This window comes from Doryrhamphus excisus, chromosome 1 (assembly GCF_030265055.1).
Source record: "Doryrhamphus excisus isolate RoL2022-K1 chromosome 1, RoL_Dexc_1.0, whole genome shotgun sequence".
Lineage (NCBI taxonomy): Eukaryota > Metazoa > Chordata > Actinopteri > Syngnathiformes > Syngnathidae > Doryrhamphus > Doryrhamphus excisus.
This window is the reverse complement of record NC_080466.1, coordinates 23,523,337-23,543,393: the sequence shown is the minus strand read 5'-3', so window position 1 is coordinate 23,543,393 and position 20,057 is coordinate 23,523,337. Positions and strand designations below refer to the sequence as shown.

Here is a 20,057-nt window from a genome sequence, read left to right as displayed (position 1 = left end):
GCCTGACTCACTGTGTTATTTTAGATAGTAGGCTAAAATCACCACACATCAACTTAACAGTCAAAAGGTATACCTAAGAAATATACAAGACAAGTGCCAATATGAGTTTAAAATAAGAAAAAAATATATATTTTAACTTTATCCCATATTGCATTTCCTCCCAGCAGAGCAGTTCACTGGCCAATGGCGGCCATGTTAACAGGTATGTATGCATGTTGAAAATAAACGAAATAAAGAAAAGTAAAAACTGTCAAACGTAAAGACAACATTCCAAAAGTGCGTGCAGCGGAGAGGCGAACCCAGAGGCCATCAGCATGCGTGTTAACATTACAAGCACATGCACTTGAGGCATGCGGAGCGCTTAATGACCACAACGCAGTCTTGTGGTTACATCATCAGCGCATGCGAACGTGATTACTACGTGACACGACGAGCACCAGCGCTAACAAGGACAGATAAAAAGAGCCATGAAGTAGAATGTGCAATGGTTCAGTATGTGGCCCGTCGGGATGTCATCACTTTTATGAGTTTTGTCAGTGTGGGAAGATGTGATGTGTTGCAGGACTGCATACTCATAAGCTCGGGTGAAGAGCGAATAGCGATGACGAGCAGGTGACAGCTACCAGAAGTCAGTTGATCCACTGAAATGATGGGTGACACTTTCAATGTGGCTCAAGTGAACATCCAAAAATCCTGAGGCAAAAATGACACGATAACTTCGCTTACAGCAAGCATAGAGGTCATTTTGTGACGCCAGTCCACATTATGATACATCTTTGACAGCAAGCCCAAAATAGAACTTTTGCTTGCTTCTAAATGATTGAAAGAAATAAGCACAGTTCGTAAGAAAACACCTTGTTCTTCTAGTTTAATATGAAACAAATGATTCTAGACACACAAGACATTCAACATATAAAATAAAATATAATATATTTACTCTTCTTTACACAGCATCTTATAAGCATGAAGTATTTACATCTTTGTTTAAAGCGACGGATGTACTGTACAGTACTTGGACAGTGACTTGATCTTTGCCTTCATAGACCACCACAAAGGATTTGAAATAGAATGAAAAAGATTGAAACAAGTACATTTTCCAGCCCTTTGTATTGAGTTGTGGACTCCTATAGAGCAGCCACACACAGTAACCAGCACAGAAAGCTTTTTAGATCTTCCAGAATCTGTGATTGGTGACACTGTTGAACCCCACTTTCTAATGTTGTCGGTTTTAGAGTTGACAATAAATGAAAAAAAGCGACTTGAAAAGTGGTTAGGAGATACTGGTAGTTTTTTGCCGGACTACCTGTGTCGGAACTTGGCTGGAATGCTGACTGGTGGTGGACAAGGGCAGACATCAGTGATCTTATAATTTGCATCCTGCTGCCTGCACGCACACTTTATAATGCCACACACACAACCGCTTAGTTACACAAAATAAACACAATTGTTGCTTATAGCTTTGAGCTTCTGACTCCTCAACATGACCAAGTATCATTCAAAAGCCATCATGCTTCAGCAACAGTTTGGCGGATAGTCCAGAGATGTTCCATCGGATTCAAGTCTGGACTCTGGCTGGGCCACTCCAGGACATTCACGGAGTGGTTCTGAAGCCAATCTTTTGAGATCTTGGCTGTGTGCTTCGGGTCGTTGTCCTGCTGAAAAATGAACCTTCGCCCCAGCCTGAGGTCAAGAGCGCTCTGGAGCAGGTTTTCATCCAGGATATCTCTATATATTGCTGCATTCATTTTTCCTTCTATCCTGACTAGTCTGCCAGTTCCTGCTGCTGAAAAACATCCCCACAGCATGATGCTGCCACCACCATGCTTCACTGTAGGGATGGTATTGGCCTGGTGATGAGCAGTGCCTGGTTTCCTCCAAACATGGCGCCTGGCATTCACACCAAAGAGTTCAATCTTTGTCTCATCAGACCAGAGAATTTGGTTTCTCATGGTCTGAGAGTCATTCAGGTGCTTTTTGGCAAATTCCAGACGGGCTGCCATGTTCCTTTTACTAAGGAGTGGCTTTTGTCTGGCCACTCTACCATACAGGCCTGATTGGTGGATTGCTGCAGAGATGGTTGTCCTTCTGGAAGGCTCTCCTCTCTCCACAGAGGAACGCTGGAGCTCTGACAGAGTGACCATCGGGGCCTTGGTCACCTCCCTGACTAAGGCCCTTCTTCCCCGATCGCTCAGTTTAGAAGGCCGGCCAGCTCTAGGAAGAGTCCTGGTGGTTCCAAACGTCTTCCATTTACGAATAATGGAGGCCACTGTGCTCATTGGGACCTTCAAAGCAGCAGAAATGTTTCTGTATCCTTCCCCAGATTTGTGCCTCAAGACAATCCTGTCTCGCAGGTCTACAGACAGTTCTTTTGACTTCATGCTTGGTGTTTGTGCTCTGACATGCACAGTCAACTGTGGGACCTTATATAGACAGGTGTGTGCCTTTCCAAATCATGTCCAATCAACTGAATTTACTGCAGGTGGACTCCAATTAAGCTGTAGAAAGATCTCAAGGATGATCAGTGGAAAAAATATGCACCTGAGCTCAATTTTGAGCTTCATGGCAAAGGCTGTGAATACTTATGTAAATGTGATTTCTTAGTTTTCTATTTTTAATAAATTCAAAATTGTCATAATGGAGTATTTTGTGTAGAATTTTGAGGTAAGAGATTAATTTAATACAGTTTGGAATGAGGCTGTAACATGACAAAATGTGGAAAAAGTGAAGCGCTGTGAATACTTTCCGGATGCACTGTACATTGATTGTCAAAGCACCAATGTTTATCTTCCCAGCAGACACCTTATCATCAGCTTCATGGAAGAAAAGCATCATTAGTTACTACGCCACAAACATAAACTTTACAAAGAAATACAATCACTAAGCAAAACAATTTGTGTGCAGGGAAAAAAACATTCTTCATATAAGTGTAGAAGAAATAAGTATAATAACTCAACATACTGTAACTACCCCTCATGATTACTTGACCACCACAAACGGCTTTTCACGGTTTTAAAAAAGTTGAGTTTTTCTTCTCAACAGGAGAGTGAACATGTGACAGATTCCAAACTTGCACGTGGTGGAAATTGTTGCTGTCCTTTGGCCAAAGAAAAAAACCCAACAAGAATCCATCCATCCTCCTCTGTCGCTTATCCTCCCTATGGATGTGGGGGTATGCTGGAGCCTACCCTAGCAGGCTTTGGGCCAGAAGCGGGGTACACCCCGGACCGGTCACCAGCCAATCACAGGACACATATATAGACAAACAACCATTCACACTCACATTCACCAATTTAGAGCTGCTCCGTCACATCGAGAGGAGCTAGTTGAGGTGACTTGGGCATCTAGTCTGGATGCCTCCCTGGTGAGGTGTTCTGGGCATGCCCAGCTGGGAGAATATCCCAGGGCAGATCAAGGACACGCTGGGAGGATGTCTCACATCTGGCCTGGGAATGCCTCGGTGTTCTCCCGGTGGAGGTGGCCGGGGGCCAGGAAGTCTTGGCTTCCTTAATGAGACTGTTGCCCCCACCACCCGGGAAAGCGGAAAGTAATGGATGGATGGATGGATGGATGGATGGATAGAGGTTTTTTGTCAGAGTTGTCTCCCAGTAGCTTTTTCGTGTGTTGCATTTTGGGAAATTCCAATACATATTTTTTTAATCTTGTATTAATCCTGTCAGTTTAGATTTTTTTCAGTGACCATTGTGGATTATCTTTGTATCCTTGTGTTATTCTTCCACCTTTGATTTCCTCTTGGAGGTTTTGGGTCTGGGACCCTCTGGTTGGACTGGTCCTGGGGAACCTGGAGGATCTGAAGGCAGCTTTGGAACACTGTTCATGTCTGCATCAGGGTCAAGTGGTGTGAAGGGTCCTTTGGAAACAGAACAATACATTTATGTTCAAAATCATTGCTTTAGATTCAGGAGTAATAATAGTAATAGTTATCAGTGTACTACGCTCCAACAGAAAGGTCTGACAAACAGTAATAAGGCAAAATATTCTCTTTACTACCTGCTACTATTCCTTTTACTGTTTAGTCAAATAGAACTAAGCCTTTCTAATGAGAACCTCTCTAAAAACATACGACTGTTAGCTATGCCATTTCTTCCCAACTCAAAATATGTCAACTTTAGTACGCAGATACAAACGCAGCCTGTAGACAGTACAAGTGTAGTATAAATGACTGTAATAATCATAAATATCTCCATTCTGACACTGTGAGACAGATTGAATACATCAATAAATAAACCGAACCAGCTCCTAATACAAAGGAGTGCAGTTTCACACCACCCAAGACTACAACCACAATAAATAATGTGTAACAATAATGTGTTGCAGCCAGTGGGTGTATGCATTGTGTACTTAGTGTATTATCACTTTATTCTCCATGACATCAAATGAATGCGGGCTGTAGCAGACAAAATATTCAATAGCAAAAAATATATAGTTTAGTTAGAAACCAAACAATACCCATGGGTTTATTTTCCTTTGAACAACGCATTCATTCATTCATTCATTTTCTACCGCTTATCCTCACGAGGGTCGCGGGGGTGCTGGAGCCTATCCCAGCTGTCTTCGGGCGAGAGGCGGGGTACACCCCGGACTGGTTCGGGCAGCCAATCCCAGGGCACATATAGACAAACAACCATTCACACTCACATTCATACCTATGGACAATTTGGAGTGGCCAATTAACCTAGCATGTTTTTGGAATGTGGGAGGAAACCAGAGTACCCGGAGAAAACCCACGCAAGCACGGGGAGAACATGCAAACTCCACACAGAGATGGCCAAGGGTGGAATTGAACTCGGGTCTCCTTGCTGTGAGGTCTGCGTGCTAACCACTGGTCCGCCGTGCTGCCTGCCTTTGAACAATGGGCTATATTAAAAATAACATCTGTGTCGTCCCCCTTCACCCCCCCAGCAAAACACAATTCCTTTGCTGTGAAGATTATGCAGTGAGCTGGTGTTAATGAAGAGGTAGAGCCATCCTCTTTGGATTGATGAATGGTTTCCTCGGCAGCTGGATCACGGTTTGAATGCTATGAACTGAAACCCCATCAAACATTAAAGGGGAAGCAGACAGACATCAGAGGTCAGAAGTACTTGTTGGTAGCTGGATGCCCTTGTTGTAGCTCGCAGCAGAAGACATGGCTTGACCCAGGGTTTGGTTTGTACCCAGAGGGGCACCAGGGCTTGGGGTGGCTGCTCCTGAGCTTGGTTTGGACTTGGAGTCTTTGGATGGTTTGGTCCACACCACACTCTCCGTCACCTGCAAGGCAGCTCCCATCCTCTGAGCCATGTCTATGAGCTGCAACGAGAAGGCAAAGACTTGGAGACAAAGCACTGCAATGGTTTTCATACCAAACATTAGGAGAACTTCGGCACCTCTGTGTCAAACTCAAAGTTGCTACTGCTGTCTCTCAGCGTGTTGACTTTTCTCTCCATCTGCTGGTACTGATCCAGTGCTCCCTTCTTGTCAGCGTGATTATAGAGGAAGATTGCAAAGTTCAGGTTGACCAGAGGGTTTGATCTGTGGGAGAAAAACCATCAGGAAAGAAATGAAAGGCTTATTTCTTCAAGTCGCAGAGCGTGTGACAGAGAAGATTCGACAACTTACTGGTCCAGAATCACAGCTTGCTCGTAGGCTCTGGTGGCATTTTCCACATCCTCCAAGTTGGTCAAAGCCACTAAAAGGTACAATCCTTAAACTGTAACTGGAATACTATCAAAGGCGTGTGCAATATAACAACAACAGTATAATATATCAAACTATGGATATACAGTACTATGTGTCAGTACCTGCCAGCAGCATGTACAGCTCGCCCAGTCGAGGGCTCAGGTTGATGGCGGCGCTGAGGAAATGGAAAGCGGAAGCGTACTGCTGCATGGTCAGGTGTACCAGCCCCAGGTTGTACAACACTTTCCAGTCAAAAGGAGACAAGTAGTGGGCACGCTTCAGGCAGCTGATTGCCTGCCAAAGAACATAGCATGAGTGTGCACTTTCAGTAGCTGATGGATGGGAGTATAGTCAGAAAATATTATGTCAAAAAATACAGGGACTGTCTGTCAATGTTGGGGGAAAATAGCATCCCGGTTATGCCTCAAACTTGGGAGAATGCAAGCGCTACCATTACAAATCAATATCACCCAGTTATTAAAACAAAAACAAAAAACATGTTTAGATGAAGACTCTTGGAAAAGAGCTGACAGCCAATTATGTAAAAAAAAACCAACATTTTATGCAAATTCACTGCACGGCACATCCATCAGTCCAATCCACAGAGCGCAGGTACTGAACGGTTATTGAGGCAAAGACTTCCATGCACCGTGCATTTCTCCCTGCTATGCAATAGGGGTCGTTAAAGCAGAGAGGACCCAAAATGATTTAGAGTTAGTGTTTTGGAATATTTCCTAAATTCACAGTTAGATTTCTTCACATGATGGTTTTCCGTCACATTGCAACCCTACACCATGGCCATTGAGCTGGTGGTGGGTTATGCTCTGCATGCAAATAGAAAATCCATTTAAGTGTGTCTGTAAATATTTTCATTCATCCAGGTTACAGTATTTGCAGGCCATTACTATCAAACACAACCGGGCCGTTAAGGTTGTCTCATCTGTGCGGGCTTCATTAGTTCATGCTCAAAGACTAGATACTACAGGACAGCTGGAGTGTGAGAGGATGGTGCAGGATTCTAAATATTTATCATCTAAGATAGAGGCACGGCTGAAAAAAAATTATGATTTCACTTGTCTGTGGGGCAAAGTGACAGTTGTTAAGATACTGTATAGATGTTAGGAAAGGGAGGCCATCTACATCACAATTAAGAAACCATCTGGGAAATGAAGGGGAGGCCTGTGACACCATCTACTGATCACAAACAACGCTGCCCTTTCATCTCTTATAATAAATGACAAAACCTTTGGTTCCAGGTGCAACCATGACTTGTTACAAATGAATGGAATATTAATGAAGATGATTGTTGCCTCAACCCACTGTATTTTCATGACTGGTGTTTTGCACCACGAGTGTGTGAAACCAATTTTGTTTGGGGCATTCCCCTACCTTAAAGGGGACCTTCAGTCAGTCATTCATTTCTACCGCTTATCCTCACGAGTGTTGCGGGGGTGCTGGAGCCTATCCCAGCTGTCTTGGGGCGAGAGGCGGGGTACACCCTGGACTGGTGGCCAGCCAATCACAGGGCACATATAGATAACCATTCACACTCACATTCATACCTATGGACAATTAGGAGTGGCCAATTAACCTAGCATGTTTTTGGAATGTGGGAGGAAACCGGAGTACCCGGAGAAAACCCACGCATGCACGGGGAGAACATGCAAACTCCACACAGAGATGGAATCGAACTCGCACAGAAAAAGTATTACATTTTTCAGAATCTGCGCCTATTCCAACTGTATTTCCTTTGATTTGTTCTTCCTGCCAAAACAGTCTGTTTTAATTTATTCCAGGCATGCCCACTTCGCTGTGATTGGTCACACACCCAAAGTGCTTCCCAACTATGAATCTATATAAGCAAGCCAGCTCCTCTGTGCCATCACAAAGGTAAGGCTTCTCTGAGAAGTGAACGGTCAATTGAACTGAACTGTCGATTCATTGCAGTGAGAACGCACTGAGAATACTATTAGACTATTACTATGAAAACATCTGGCCAAGAAGGCAGCTGTGTGGACAAATCTGTCATTTCAAAGAACAAAGAATCAGGGCTACAATCTTTACGTTATGCAGATCAGTCTCTGTCAGTGGTATCAACCCAATCTCTAAAATGAACGTGAAGTGTCAATGTATTCATAGAACCTGAGTAGTTGAGCAGGGGAATGTAAACCATGTTTTCATACTTCAAACACATAAATATAATGAACATGTAATAAATCCTGACATCAAAGTGTCGTCTTTGACTCTGGAAAATAACCACCTTAAATCTCAACTAAAAAGCCTGAGCTGATGTTTACATTGTGGGATGGATCTCCATGAGGGATTGGCTTTTTAATGCTGCTGATGGAGCGACACAGATCACACATATTTCATGAATACAGCACATGACAAATCTAGTATAAAATGTATGGGCTCCATACAATAAACTGCTTTCATATAAAGATTAGAATCCTAATCTATATTTAGTGCAGAAGTAAGAACAGTGAGCTGGCTGTTCACAGCTGATATAAAGTTCAAAATATCATCCTAACTGTCCTACTCATAAAATATGTAAATAATACTCAAGAAGTATCCCATTGTTACGGATTATATAAAGAGAGTGTTGAGAACAAGATAATTCCCCAAAAATATTCCTTACAGCAACATATTTCTTTTTGCCAAAGAAGCACATGCCGATGTTGTTCCAGAGGGGGGGGCTTTCAGGCACGGCACATGCTGCCACGCGGTACTTGTTCATTGCCACATCAAAGTCCCCGTGGGTCTGCATCATGCTGCCTGCAGCCAGGATGGCCTGCAAAAGAAAACAATCATTAGCGAGGTATTAGAGGAAGATGCGCCCTTTGAAAAAGGATGAAAGTTGGAGCACAGCCACATGACCTTTTCATTTGAAATGATTCAATGCGTTGCTATCAGGTAGGTTGACAGTAAAACAAAGACAATGTGTGTGGGGGGGATAGGTGTGTGTGTGCGTGTAGATACCTTATAATTGTTGGGGTCAAACGTCAGGGCATTTCCAAGGTGTTCAAAAGCTTTTTGGTATTTCCCAAGCTTCAAAAGATGAACACAGATAACCGTTTAGCCACTCCTTTTTGTACAAGACACAAAAATACAAAAACTGAACTGAAGCTTGATGTCATGAATTTGAACAATTTAACCTACAGAAAGAAAGAGGAGACCAAGAGTTGTGAGGAGTTCTGTATTCTCTGGAGAGAATCTGAAAGGAGAATGAGAAACATCATCAATGCCTGTTATTCTCCATACTAACTGGGCTTACTCTTCAGCAAACATACTTGATATTCGATCACTATCTGATTCAGCATAATGGTGGCATATTCATTACAACACTATATAAACGCAGGCCCATACGTGTTTGAATGAAACTCACTGCGGTACGTCTCATTTCAGCCGTACCAGTATTGCAGCACTTGATTAATTCATTTCCTGCCACCAGGAGGTCGCTATAATGAGCTCCATGACATGGATGTCATTATGTTGTTTACACCGACGTCTCATGTTTAAATATTCAACATGTGAATGAATAGAGGGGGAAATGAACCAAGTTTAGACAGAGGTGAAAAAGGCCCTCCGGGTCAAAGAAGGGGCTTGGCTGAATGTGATACTGCAGACTAAAAGACGATATCAAATAATTGAAAACATTAGTTGTGTCACACAAATTTGTTTGAAAGTACATAGTTCTAGTACATACTACGTACATACTACGTACATACTGCGTACATACTACATACGTACATACTGCGTACATACTACTTACATACTGGTGAGACAGCAGCTACATAATACTACAGTCATAATGTAACTATCCCTCCAACCCAGACTTTAAAAAAAGAACAACCCTGATTTCGGATTTTTCATTCATAAATGGCAGATTTTTGTAGTTAGAGCATAGAAAACCTGTTTACAACCTTCTAAATATGTTTTTTTAACATTATTAGAGCACTCTAGACATTAAATAGCACCCCTATAGTCACCTTCACGCTCATATTACCCAATATAATAGACGATGAGGGTCATATGACAAAGCGAGTTTAGTGGGTATAAAAACTCTGAGGCATCAATTAACTGCAATAAAACACTTGTTTTATCATCAGCAAGATACAGCATTTGAAAAATATTTCATGAAAATATAGGTGTTGCTCCAATTTAATTTCTTTTGTAATCAATAAGTGTTATGTGTAAAAGTTGTAATGTAATGGTGTGTGTTGATAAATGCAAAGATGGGTATACTTGGTATTAAAGGGGACCTATTATGCTTTTTCCACTTTTCTGACCTATAAATGTAGTTAGAATGTTGTATTCTGGTGTTAAATGATGCCAAAGTTTCAGATAATGATGTTTGCGTATTAGGAAGTGAGCCCTGAAAGATGTTTGGGATGGCTCAGAACGCTCGGTTGCAAAAAGCATGGTATTTTCATCTGTCAACACAATTTCACACGGGACTGTTTTTTTGAACATGCATAGAGCGAGGTTGCCAGACATTCGTCTTCTCCTGAGCCCCACACGCAAGCGATGCTACGTTACCACTCTGAGTTCATCCACGGTAAGTCAGGGGTCTCCAGCCAGTAGATCATGAGCCGACATTCGCCCTTAAACACTTTTCAATTAGCTCTCTAAACACTTTATTCATTTATTTGTTATCAATTCCTATACCCACTATGTTAGAATGTGGACTTTGTTTGTAGTTAGGAAGCACTTTGGGACCAGTCACAGCAAAGTGGGCGTGCCCAGAGGCGGGCCGTGGGTGGAATAAATTAAAACAGACCGTTTTGCCTGGAAGCAAATCCGAAGAAATACAGCCGGAATAGGCGCAAATTTAAAAGGTTTTCTGTTCGAGTTATTGTGTGTAGCTGCTCTATAGGAGGCCACAACTCAATACAAAGGGTCGAAAAATGAGCATAATAGGTCACCTTTAAACTGCGCATTCACACACTGCATACTGGCATGCCAGTGATCCTTCCTTGCTCTACTGGTGGCAACAATCTTGCCTTTAGCATTCATAATCTCTAGGAAGTCCTCATAATGCTCCTTAATACCATAATTACTTTCTCATCTCGTATAAAGATGACTGACTGGGGTTGCTTCACTTTTCAGCGGAAGCAGAATTGAGGTTTTCTTGAGTTGCATCTTGAGCATTAGGCCTGGCTTGGTTGAGCCACTTTCGCCATAAACCCCCATCATCAGAGAAAAGCCATTTAAGACATAAGTGAGACTGGTGCTTGTGTGTTTTCCAATAAATGGGTTCCGGATGTGTGGACCATAGGGAGTTCAGACTTGAGTTTCAGCTTGGAGTGCATTACGGCCGTAAAGTAGACTATGGTATTATTATGATTATTATATTATTGTAATTGCGCCACTCCAGGGTGTACCCCGCCTCTCGGCCAAAGTCAGCTGGGATTGGCTCCAGCACATCCCCGCGACCCTAACGAGGTTAAGGCGCATAGATCAAAGGCTGTTGTTCTTGCGATTAAGTCTGGTGCTTGTGTGTCTCACCGAACATGACAGTAACAGTTCTGATACCTAGTGACCAGTGTAGAATACTACATACCATGGCTTTATTTTGTCAAAAACTAAAATACAATTTATTTTATATTTACATTTAGTTCAGTGGGCTGCACAGGTGCCTAGTGGTTAGCATTTTGGCCACACAGTCAGGAGATTTGGAACATCTGGGTTGGTACCTCTGTTTGGGCATCTCTGTGTGGAGTTTGGACGTTCTTCCTGTGAGTTGTATGGCTTTTCACTGAGTAACACACGTCACTCCTTTTGCTGTGTATTGTCGATGGCAGCCTCATGCTGGGGGTTTTTCACTAACAATGCAAGTAATGAGGATTCACCTATGAAGCCCTAGTCAGCCCTCCACCTTTTATATGCATGCTTCATATGCATGTAACCATGCAGTAACAGGCACATTCAGGACAACATGTCACTTACAGTAGAACTTACAGTAGAACTTACAGTATTTTGATCATTTTAAGCATGACTGAAGCTTCTTTTCTAGGCGTAGTGATTGCTGAGAGTGCATAGCAACTAACACTATTTCCATCAGCAGGTCACTGCAGGTAAATGAACTGTTGTTGGCACATTTTGGAATTTTTTTTTCACAGGCAGACGAGGCAAAAGTTGTGAAAAACTGCCAGCACGAGGCTGCTATCTAGAGCACACAAAAAAGGGAAAGACAATGTCCTCTTGTCTCCTGGGCAAAATTCCCCCAAAATGTGTGGTTGGATTATCCAATACAAAATAATTAACACAAAATTGAGGTCAACTTACTCCACTGCCCTTTTGTAAACATCAATGGCTTTGTCGGTGTCACCAGCCAGCAAATGGACCCGCCCAAGCATCATGTAAGTCTTGTCGTGTTTGTTTAACTGGAGAGCTATGTTGAGCTGCTCCTCAGCCTGGCAGACAAGATAAAATGTTAAAATGTAAACATAAAAATGTAATGGGGATGTTGAAATCTGTGCTTAAACAGTGGTTTGATCGGAATACTCACGTGTTTGAAGTCCTTGATGAAGAAATAGCACACTCCCAGATTGTGACTGATCTCCTGATAGGAGGAAAAGGCATATTTGACAAGGGAATATAAAGGATCATTCTTAATCCTGATTCCAAAAAACATCGGAAAACAGTGTTAAATGATGATGATGTGCATCACATGATGTGACATTGTGTGCATATTTGTAGTTGGTGAGTGGAGCTCATTTTATGAATATTGTGCCTGGAAGGAGCCATCAGGCTGGTAAACAGTTTTTTAAAATTGTGTGCTGTGAAGTTCATGGATCTGATTCAACAAACTGAGTATGCATCACTATAAAACGGCTCTGAATAGTTTGGCAAGGCTAACGGTGCAGATGCTCTTTGATAAAACAGGATTCAACTGAGGGTGAGTGTGGAAGTTTGGATTTCTAAAAATGGGGAGATCTGAAAGAAATGTTGCAAATGCCGTTTAACCCTTATGAACATTTACAAAAAAGTAACGTGTGATATTATCTGCTACATCAAGTACTGTGTTTTGCTTTACCCAGTCTTTCTCATTAAGTCGAGCAGCTTCATGGTAGAATTCAATGGCTGCTTTGTGCTTTCCCAGTAAAAACCTACAAGAAAAACATAATCCATATGACTGTTCCTGTCTTCAACATAGCATTCTTACAACTCTCTAAGTATTAGTAATGCTAAATTGTCAATGACATCATCCACACTGGCGCTAACTCACAGAGATCTGGCCACTTGTTTCAGATTGTCAGCACTGCTGGGATTAAGGATGGCACAGCTCTGAAATAGCTCCAGGGATTGTTGGATCTTGCCCTCGAGACGCAAGATTAGTGCTGTACCAAGTAAAAGAAAGACAAAAAAATGCACAAAAAAGCACATTAAATATCTTAGGAACAGCAAACGGTCCAAAGAGGAGCATGTCAGCACATCCTGGTGATCAAGTTTCTTAGATACATCTTAGATACAGTACTTTATTTGATGTTGTTGTGTTATGCTCCCGCTCACCTTGGACATATATGGCATATTCACACATTCCATTGGTCTCCTGCAGCTGCTCTTTAATGATTACCTACAAGAAGAGTATAAATACAAGTGAATCCTAAGGTAAAATGATGATTACACCACTGTAAGTATGCAAGCAATTGTTATTGCTAAAGTACTTTAAATATTCAGGCAAGGGATGAGCCGGATACTGGGATATGGATAATCCATTTTTGCCAGGTACAAGTATGAAACAAGTACATTTCGTCATTATCCGTATTTGTGTATAAAGGAAATGCTCATTATCTAGTCACTCTTCATGCTGTGATTGGCAAGTCACACACACACTGACTGCCTCTCCCGAGACCGACTGTGTAAGCAGCAGACACAGTGTACCTCAGCGGTGCCTCATTCGCGTACAAGGTCCAATTGGGAAGTTTAAAACGGCCCACCGTTTGTTACAATGCCTCCACTTTGTTAAGTTTTCTTGAGCTCACCACTATTTTGGTTTATATCTAAAGTTACTTTGTAAACTTACTTTGTAAATTTGTCCATGCATTGAAGGCTGGCATAAAATAGTAAATAGTACACCCCTCTCAATACGTTGTATGCAGCTTGCAATCTTAAACTTGTTTAATAAAATACACAGTGTTTTTGACAAGACAGGCACGATGGTGCATCAGTCACTGATGGTGTTTTTCTTTTCTTTGTCAGTTGGAAAACTGCTTGTAGTACTGAACGCGCTGCTTTTGAGAAAAATACAGTCAACAAAGCTTGACAGATTATTTCCCATTTTACAATGTTAGAATAAAGTCTCAAGAATCACTTACACACACACACACACACACACACACACACACACTGTAGACATACGTATAGCTGAATCATGAACAATACATATAGAAAGTTCTGATCAATCTATGTCAATTTCAGATAGAAAATAATGTACAGAATGAAATCCCGACCACTTCCTGTTAAACCACACCCACTTCCGGTTTATGCCCAAGTAAGGATACAGATCATTTAGATGGTTGAACAGATACAGATAGTGGTGTATATGCTCATCCCTAATTCTGACAGTTGACCTGCACATTCCAATGATGCACATGTACATAGTATTGTAGTAGAAGTAGTATAGTATATGGTAGACAGGGCAAAACAAACCATAAAAACAATGCCTTACCTTACAGATTTCATAATCTTTACGAATATAGTGCTGGTGAATTAGCCAGTTTCTCCTCTCCACAATAGGAAGCTCTGGTCCTGAAAGACGGCATAGGATAAAATGACTAGAACTGTAAATGTCGGCTACTGTGAAGATCCTAACATTTTCCATTCATGTCATGTTTTTTTCGACGGTTGACTGATTTATTCTGAGTGTGCGCTCCTTTTTGCAGTCATTATTATGTCTCTGAGCCAAAGCCACATGGCCCACTGCCAGTCTCAGCTCCCACCCCCCACCGCTCAGCTCGCTCTCTTTGAGACAATTTGCAATTCATACACTTCTAATTTGTCTGATGAATAAATAATCCACCACCCTTGTGAAGGCAATCTGACAGTTAGCATACTGCAGATGCTAACGCACCGTTACTAATCCACAATAATGCAATTTTTTTATGAACGCTTTCATGAGCCTTTTAATGCTTCAGCAGGTAGAAACAGACTGCTTGTTGCCTGGGCAACAATGTCCATCACAAGTCAGGAGCTTGTGACACAGCAAAGAATACAGGATGGGATGAAAGAGCAACCATTATTAGAAAGGGCAAGGTGCCCTCAGGTCCAAATAGTCTTTCCAGCAAAGGCTATTTTTTACTTTACAATCAAATAAGTCAAATTCATATCGAAACAAATCTTGCATCTACTACCTCCCTTGAAGTCTAAAAATAAAACTAGCAGCACTGTGAACGGAAGCGTTAGGCTTTAAGTTAATGACTGCCTTTGGAAGAACAGTGTGAATTACACAAAATCTCCCTTCTGCTTCAATGTCAGCGCTTCAAGAAGCGCTCCTTTGCTTTGACACTAAAATGGGCTCTCTTCCAAGTTCTTCACAGAAATCCTCTCCAGCTTCAAACACCACTCACTGGGTCAAGATTGGGAATGGTCCTATTTGGAGTGACCTAATCCGCTTTCTTCCTGCTGAGACTGCAATCGTATTCTTGTCTCGGTCTTTCAGATGTGGCCCAGCATCCCCTCGTCCACTAACAACATCGGGCGGAGTGCATATTTCACATGTCTTCCTTCAAGTAGTGTATGAATAAATAAGAGTTGCAGGGAAAGAGGGCACAGCATGGAGTCTCCTAAAAATAGTCTTGTGAAAAACTTTATCCCAAACGTGGTGCAGTTCTAGCATTGTTACATCTGAACAGTCTTGTGTATGTGCTCCGCCTGTCTACTAATGGGGAAGAAGAGCAGACGGGCCTCATGCTGAGATCAAAAGACACCATGGGAGAAAGTCATGGAAAATATGATGAAGTATAAGTCAAGCTGTACCAGGAAAACTCATGACATCTCATTTCTGTAATGCTTGTAATTAAGACGTATTTGGACCAACTCAAATGACATAGACATGGTTTTAGTTCTGAACGTCACAGAAATGGCAAAACTTCAACATTTCAGAAGCTGTGACCTTATTTTATACAGGACATATGAATTTTTCTTTTACATATGTGAATGTGAATGGCATTGTCAATGTTGGCATTTAATCAGTTTCATTTGTGCCCCCAGGAATTAAAATGTACAAAGGCAACATAAAATACGAATAGCTACATATTTTACCTACAATAGACAGCATATATAAAAGATTCATTTCAAACTACCTTGAACACTAGACATGTGTTGCCTTCCCCCGTTTCCTAAAATTAAACTTCACCATGAAATATACCATCAATTCCGGTGTATAAGCTACACCCAATGAATTCAGAGGAAAAAAACAGATTTGTTCACATACCATATAAGCAGCACCGGTGTACATGCCGCATGTGTCCACGACATAAAATGACATATTGTGGCGTGCACCAGTCTGTGAGGGCCAGGCACCTCTTTATTTGACAGAAGGCAATCATGAGCTAACTCACAACCAGCTTGCCAACCCATTGAAGTTGCAGGAGGTCATTACTCAATGTAACAAAGTAACAAACAGCAGCTAGTTTAACATCTACTCATAATGCACTACTGCAGAGGACAAGCAGCATAGAAAATGGTGGATGGCACTGCAATGCTGCCTCGATGCACCAAAGGAGCACAGAATCCAGGGGGGCTGACATCATTGCAGCACCCAAATGAATGTGTTGCTCAAATGCAATGGACTCATTTAAACTCATATTGGTAAATATGTATATATATTTCTCAGGTACACATTTGAGTGTCAAGTTACCGTGTGATGGGTTTTGTGTTGGTGTCAGACTGTTATGCTTTTGTCCTGTTAGATGTATTGACCTCCTACACCAGTAAAGTAAAAGAGATGTCACAAGACTGGAAATTAGCAATAATAGCACCGCTGTGTAAACCCAGGGTTCAAAGTTGAAGTAGTGGCTTACACCAGAATTTACCGTAATCATTTAAATTCGTCAGAAATTTTATATTTGTGTTACCGCTTATGTCAACTTATAATCTACTGAAAAAAAACAACAAAAAAACTATTCAGTTAAAATTCACACTTTAGTGTTGGCCTGTGCTATTCAAATAGTGGGGCGGCACCCCCTGGGGGGTCGCGGGGAACACCATGTGAAGTTGCGAGAGGCGTGAGACCAATGGATGAAAGACGGCAAACACGGAGGCCGCGCCGGGCGAGTTACGCCACCATATGTGAATGGATTGCGGACGCTGGGGCTAAGGTATCTGCTGTAATTGTTGCCTTTGAGAATCATAGCTGAACAGCCACCTGACAACGAGACTGACTCCGACAATGATGAGAGGGAACCCGGCTTGTTTGATGATGAAATTGCCCAGCTAGTCAATTCAGATACAGAAGATGATTTATGGATTTGTGGGAGAAGATTAATTAAAAATCCTGTTGAGTTTATTGTATATAGTAAAATAAAGTCTAACTAAACTCACTGTTTTGCTTCTAGGGGGTTGGTACATACAATTATTCACCCCGGAACTGTAGTTGAGGGTGTTTCCACCCGAACGGTTCATGCAGTAGGAAGAACCATTTAGTTTTGGCTCTCCTTTGGTTGCAGTTACGAGTGTGAGTTCATGTTGAACAAGAAAATAAAGTTTGCGGTACGGTAAAAATACGCTAGTTGAATATGCCTATTATCAGAGTTTGAGTTGAAAAAAGACAAATGGAAGATTTTGAGAGCGTTACAACAAGCAAATGGTACTAATGCAGTGGAATGTCCCATAATTAGAATTTTTGGGGTTGATGCCAATATTGGGTGCTAAAAGAAAGCTGACTAAGAAGACATTCATTCATTCATTCATTTTCTACCGCTTTTTCCACACGAGGGTCGGGGGTGCTGGAGCCTATCCCAGCTGTCTTCGGGCATGAGGCGGGGTACACCCTGGACTGGTGGCCAGCCAATCACAGGGCACATAAAGACAAACAACCATTCACACTCACATTCATACCTATGGACAATTTGGAGTGGCCAATTAACCTAGCATGTTTTTGGAATGGGGGAGGAAACCGGAGTACCCGGAGAAAACCCACGCATGCACGGGGAGAACATGCAAACTCCACACAGAGATGGCCGAGGGTGGACTAAGAAGACAATTAAATGATAATTAGGATTATTTATATAACATTGACAAAAATACCGCCTGCATTAAACATGCAAAAATTGTGGGACTTCCCAAGTAGATTTTATTTTTGGAATAAAACAATGGCTCATATTTCCAAAATGTGAAAATGTTCCACATTTGAAAATACTCTGGGTTGCACGGCGGTTGAGTGGTGAGCACGCAGGCTCACAGCTAGGAGACCGGAGTTCAATCCCACCCTAGGCCATCTCTGTGTGGAGTTTGCATGTTCTCCCCGTGCATGCGTGGGTTTTCCCGGGTACTCTGGTTTCTTCCCACATTCCAAAAACATGCTAGGTTAATTGGCCACTCCAAATTGTCCATAGGTATGAATGTGAGTGTGAATGGTTGTTTGTCTATATGTGCCCTGTGATTGGCTGGCCACCAGTCCAGGGTGTACCCCGCCTCTCGCCCGAAGACGGCTGGGATAGGCTCCAGCACCCTCCACGACCCTCATGAGGATAAGCATTAGAAAATGAATGAATGAATGAAAGTAGCTTGAGAATGACACTTTTATACGCGTCTTTATTTTATAATGTAAGATGAACGTCTACATTGACAAATGTAATCGTTGAATCATATTGTATCAAATTGTTCTGTTTTTTTTATTTTATTTATAGTTTTTATTATTTAAACTTGTATAAAGAGATGAGTATAAAGTGATTACCACAAAGAGATTTACATCCCTACTTATTGTAGATAAAACCGTCTGTGATTAATTATGAGTTAACTATGGTCGAAACATGATTAATCCAGCAGTAAAAAAAAATGTAATTCTTACAATTTGTCAACTAGTCCATTTCTGTGCAAAGAATGATCTAAATGCATGGGCTCCATTGCAAGCCCCCTTAAAAGAAGGATGAGGGTGACCTCTGCAGGACAATTATCTTCACATACTTTCAGTAGCCTCAATCCATAGATCGTCATGAAGTGGAATATTTGGGCAAAGATGTAACTAAATAATAATTCCGTACATTGATCTACACACCCGGTTATGTGTTGATTTTACCTTTGGGTGCTTGACGTTTCTTGATTTGTGAGGCCATCGGGAGCTGAAATAATGACATATAAGGACAAAACACAAAACAAAGTTGTTGAAAGAGTGTGCTCATTTGCGGTTGATTCACAGTGGAAACGTTTGATTTTGACATATAGAGCTTGTCACTAAAGTGAATACAGCCCTCACATTTCTGCAAATAGTTTTTATTCTTTTCGTAGGACACCACTGAAGAAACTTTGATGCAATGCAAAGTAATCAGTGTACAGTGTGAATGTACCCTCAATACAAGCAGGTGTGTGCTGTTTCCGCTTCATACTCATGCTGGTCACCGGAAGTTCAGCGTGGCGCCTCGTGGCAAAACTGTTTGACTCTGCTGCCATTCTTGATAAGATTGAAGTAAGCAACCTGTTGTTTTTTTTTCCTCATTACATTTTTCAATTTCAAAATATCTAACATTTTCAGCAAGGTTAGGAGAAAGCACTTTCAAATCATCCAATCAGGATGCTACGCTCATATTTGTATGGTATTAGGTAAATGCTATGATATGCTGTCATATGTACACCAATGTTATCTATGCAATGAGCGCTAGTCAACTGCGACACGACGATATCATCAAAGCGCCCCTAGCTATATAAGGGCATCCGTATGGCAGTAATCAGTGGGTATTTCCATTGTACCTACAATGTGACATACTCTATTTTCAAGTATACATAATCAACACATAGAATGCGCTTCTAACTGTTGTCCTGTTGACACTGTCAGTGTAGGATTAAAGACGTTGCAATGTACATTTCTGCGAGCTGTGGGATAATGAACTTAGCTCCGACTTAGCTTGGATTACACCGCCCGGTTAAAATCATTCACTCGACATACGCAAGCAAAACTTTCCATATATTAAACAAGGGCGAAAACACTTGCTTGAGCGGCTTGTGTGAAGTCAAACAAAAAGGGAGAGGTTATGTTTTGGGACTCACCACTGTGTCGTTCTCCACGTCCGCCATCTTGGAGTACTAAACTCTACAAGCTGTTTCCATGGATACAAGCGTGGAATGCGGAAGTGGAGTGGACCTGGATATTAACGTCACCGCCCCCTCCGTAGTATGCCCTGCGCGGGTTTGGCCGCCATTATGGTGAGCAGAATCAGAAA

At 41.8% G+C, this 20,057-nt stretch overlaps 1 protein-coding gene across 2 annotated transcripts; it reads right to left on the bottom strand.

Annotated features, from left to right (window-relative positions):
* Positions 1–1,498: 1,498 nt before the first annotated feature.
* Positions 1,499–19,992, bottom strand: bbs4 (Bardet-Biedl syndrome 4). 2 transcript variants are annotated; one of them, XM_058078943.1, is made up of 17 exons: positions 19,885–19,926; positions 19,188–19,291; positions 18,920–18,962; positions 14,351–14,430; positions 13,192–13,255; positions 12,908–13,019; positions 12,716–12,788; positions 12,188–12,241; positions 11,965–12,092; positions 8,836–8,890; positions 8,656–8,724; positions 8,315–8,467; positions 5,799–5,970; positions 5,617–5,686; positions 5,385–5,529; positions 5,103–5,307; positions 1,499–3,868 (listed from the first exon to the last, which is right to left on the bottom strand). In XM_058078943.1, the coding sequence occupies exons 3-17, from the start codon at positions 18,954–18,956 to the stop codon at positions 3,726–3,728; spliced, it is 1,560 nt and encodes a 519-aa protein (XP_057934926.1). In that variant the 5' UTR covers positions 18,957–18,962; positions 19,188–19,291; positions 19,885–19,926; the 3' UTR covers positions 1,499–3,725. The 2 variants fall into 2 exon arrangements, with proteins under 2 accessions (XP_057934926.1, XP_057934925.1); XM_058078942.1 differs by lacking the exon at positions 19,188–19,291 and having other exon boundaries at positions 19,885–19,992.
* Positions 19,993–20,057: the final 65 nt, after the last annotated feature.

Coding starts and splice junctions, on each gene's coding strand:
- bbs4 (XM_058078942.1), bottom strand. CDS start 19,911: ATGGCGGACGTGGAGAACGACACAGTG. Junction 13,020..13,191: donor ATATGCCATATATGTCCAAG/GTGAGCGGGAGC, acceptor TACTTGGTACAG/CACTAATCTTGCGTCTCGAG. Junction 12,789..12,907: donor AAACAAGTGGCCAGATCTCT/GTGAGTTAGCGC, acceptor TTTTTCTTGTAG/GTTTTTACTGGGAAAGCACA.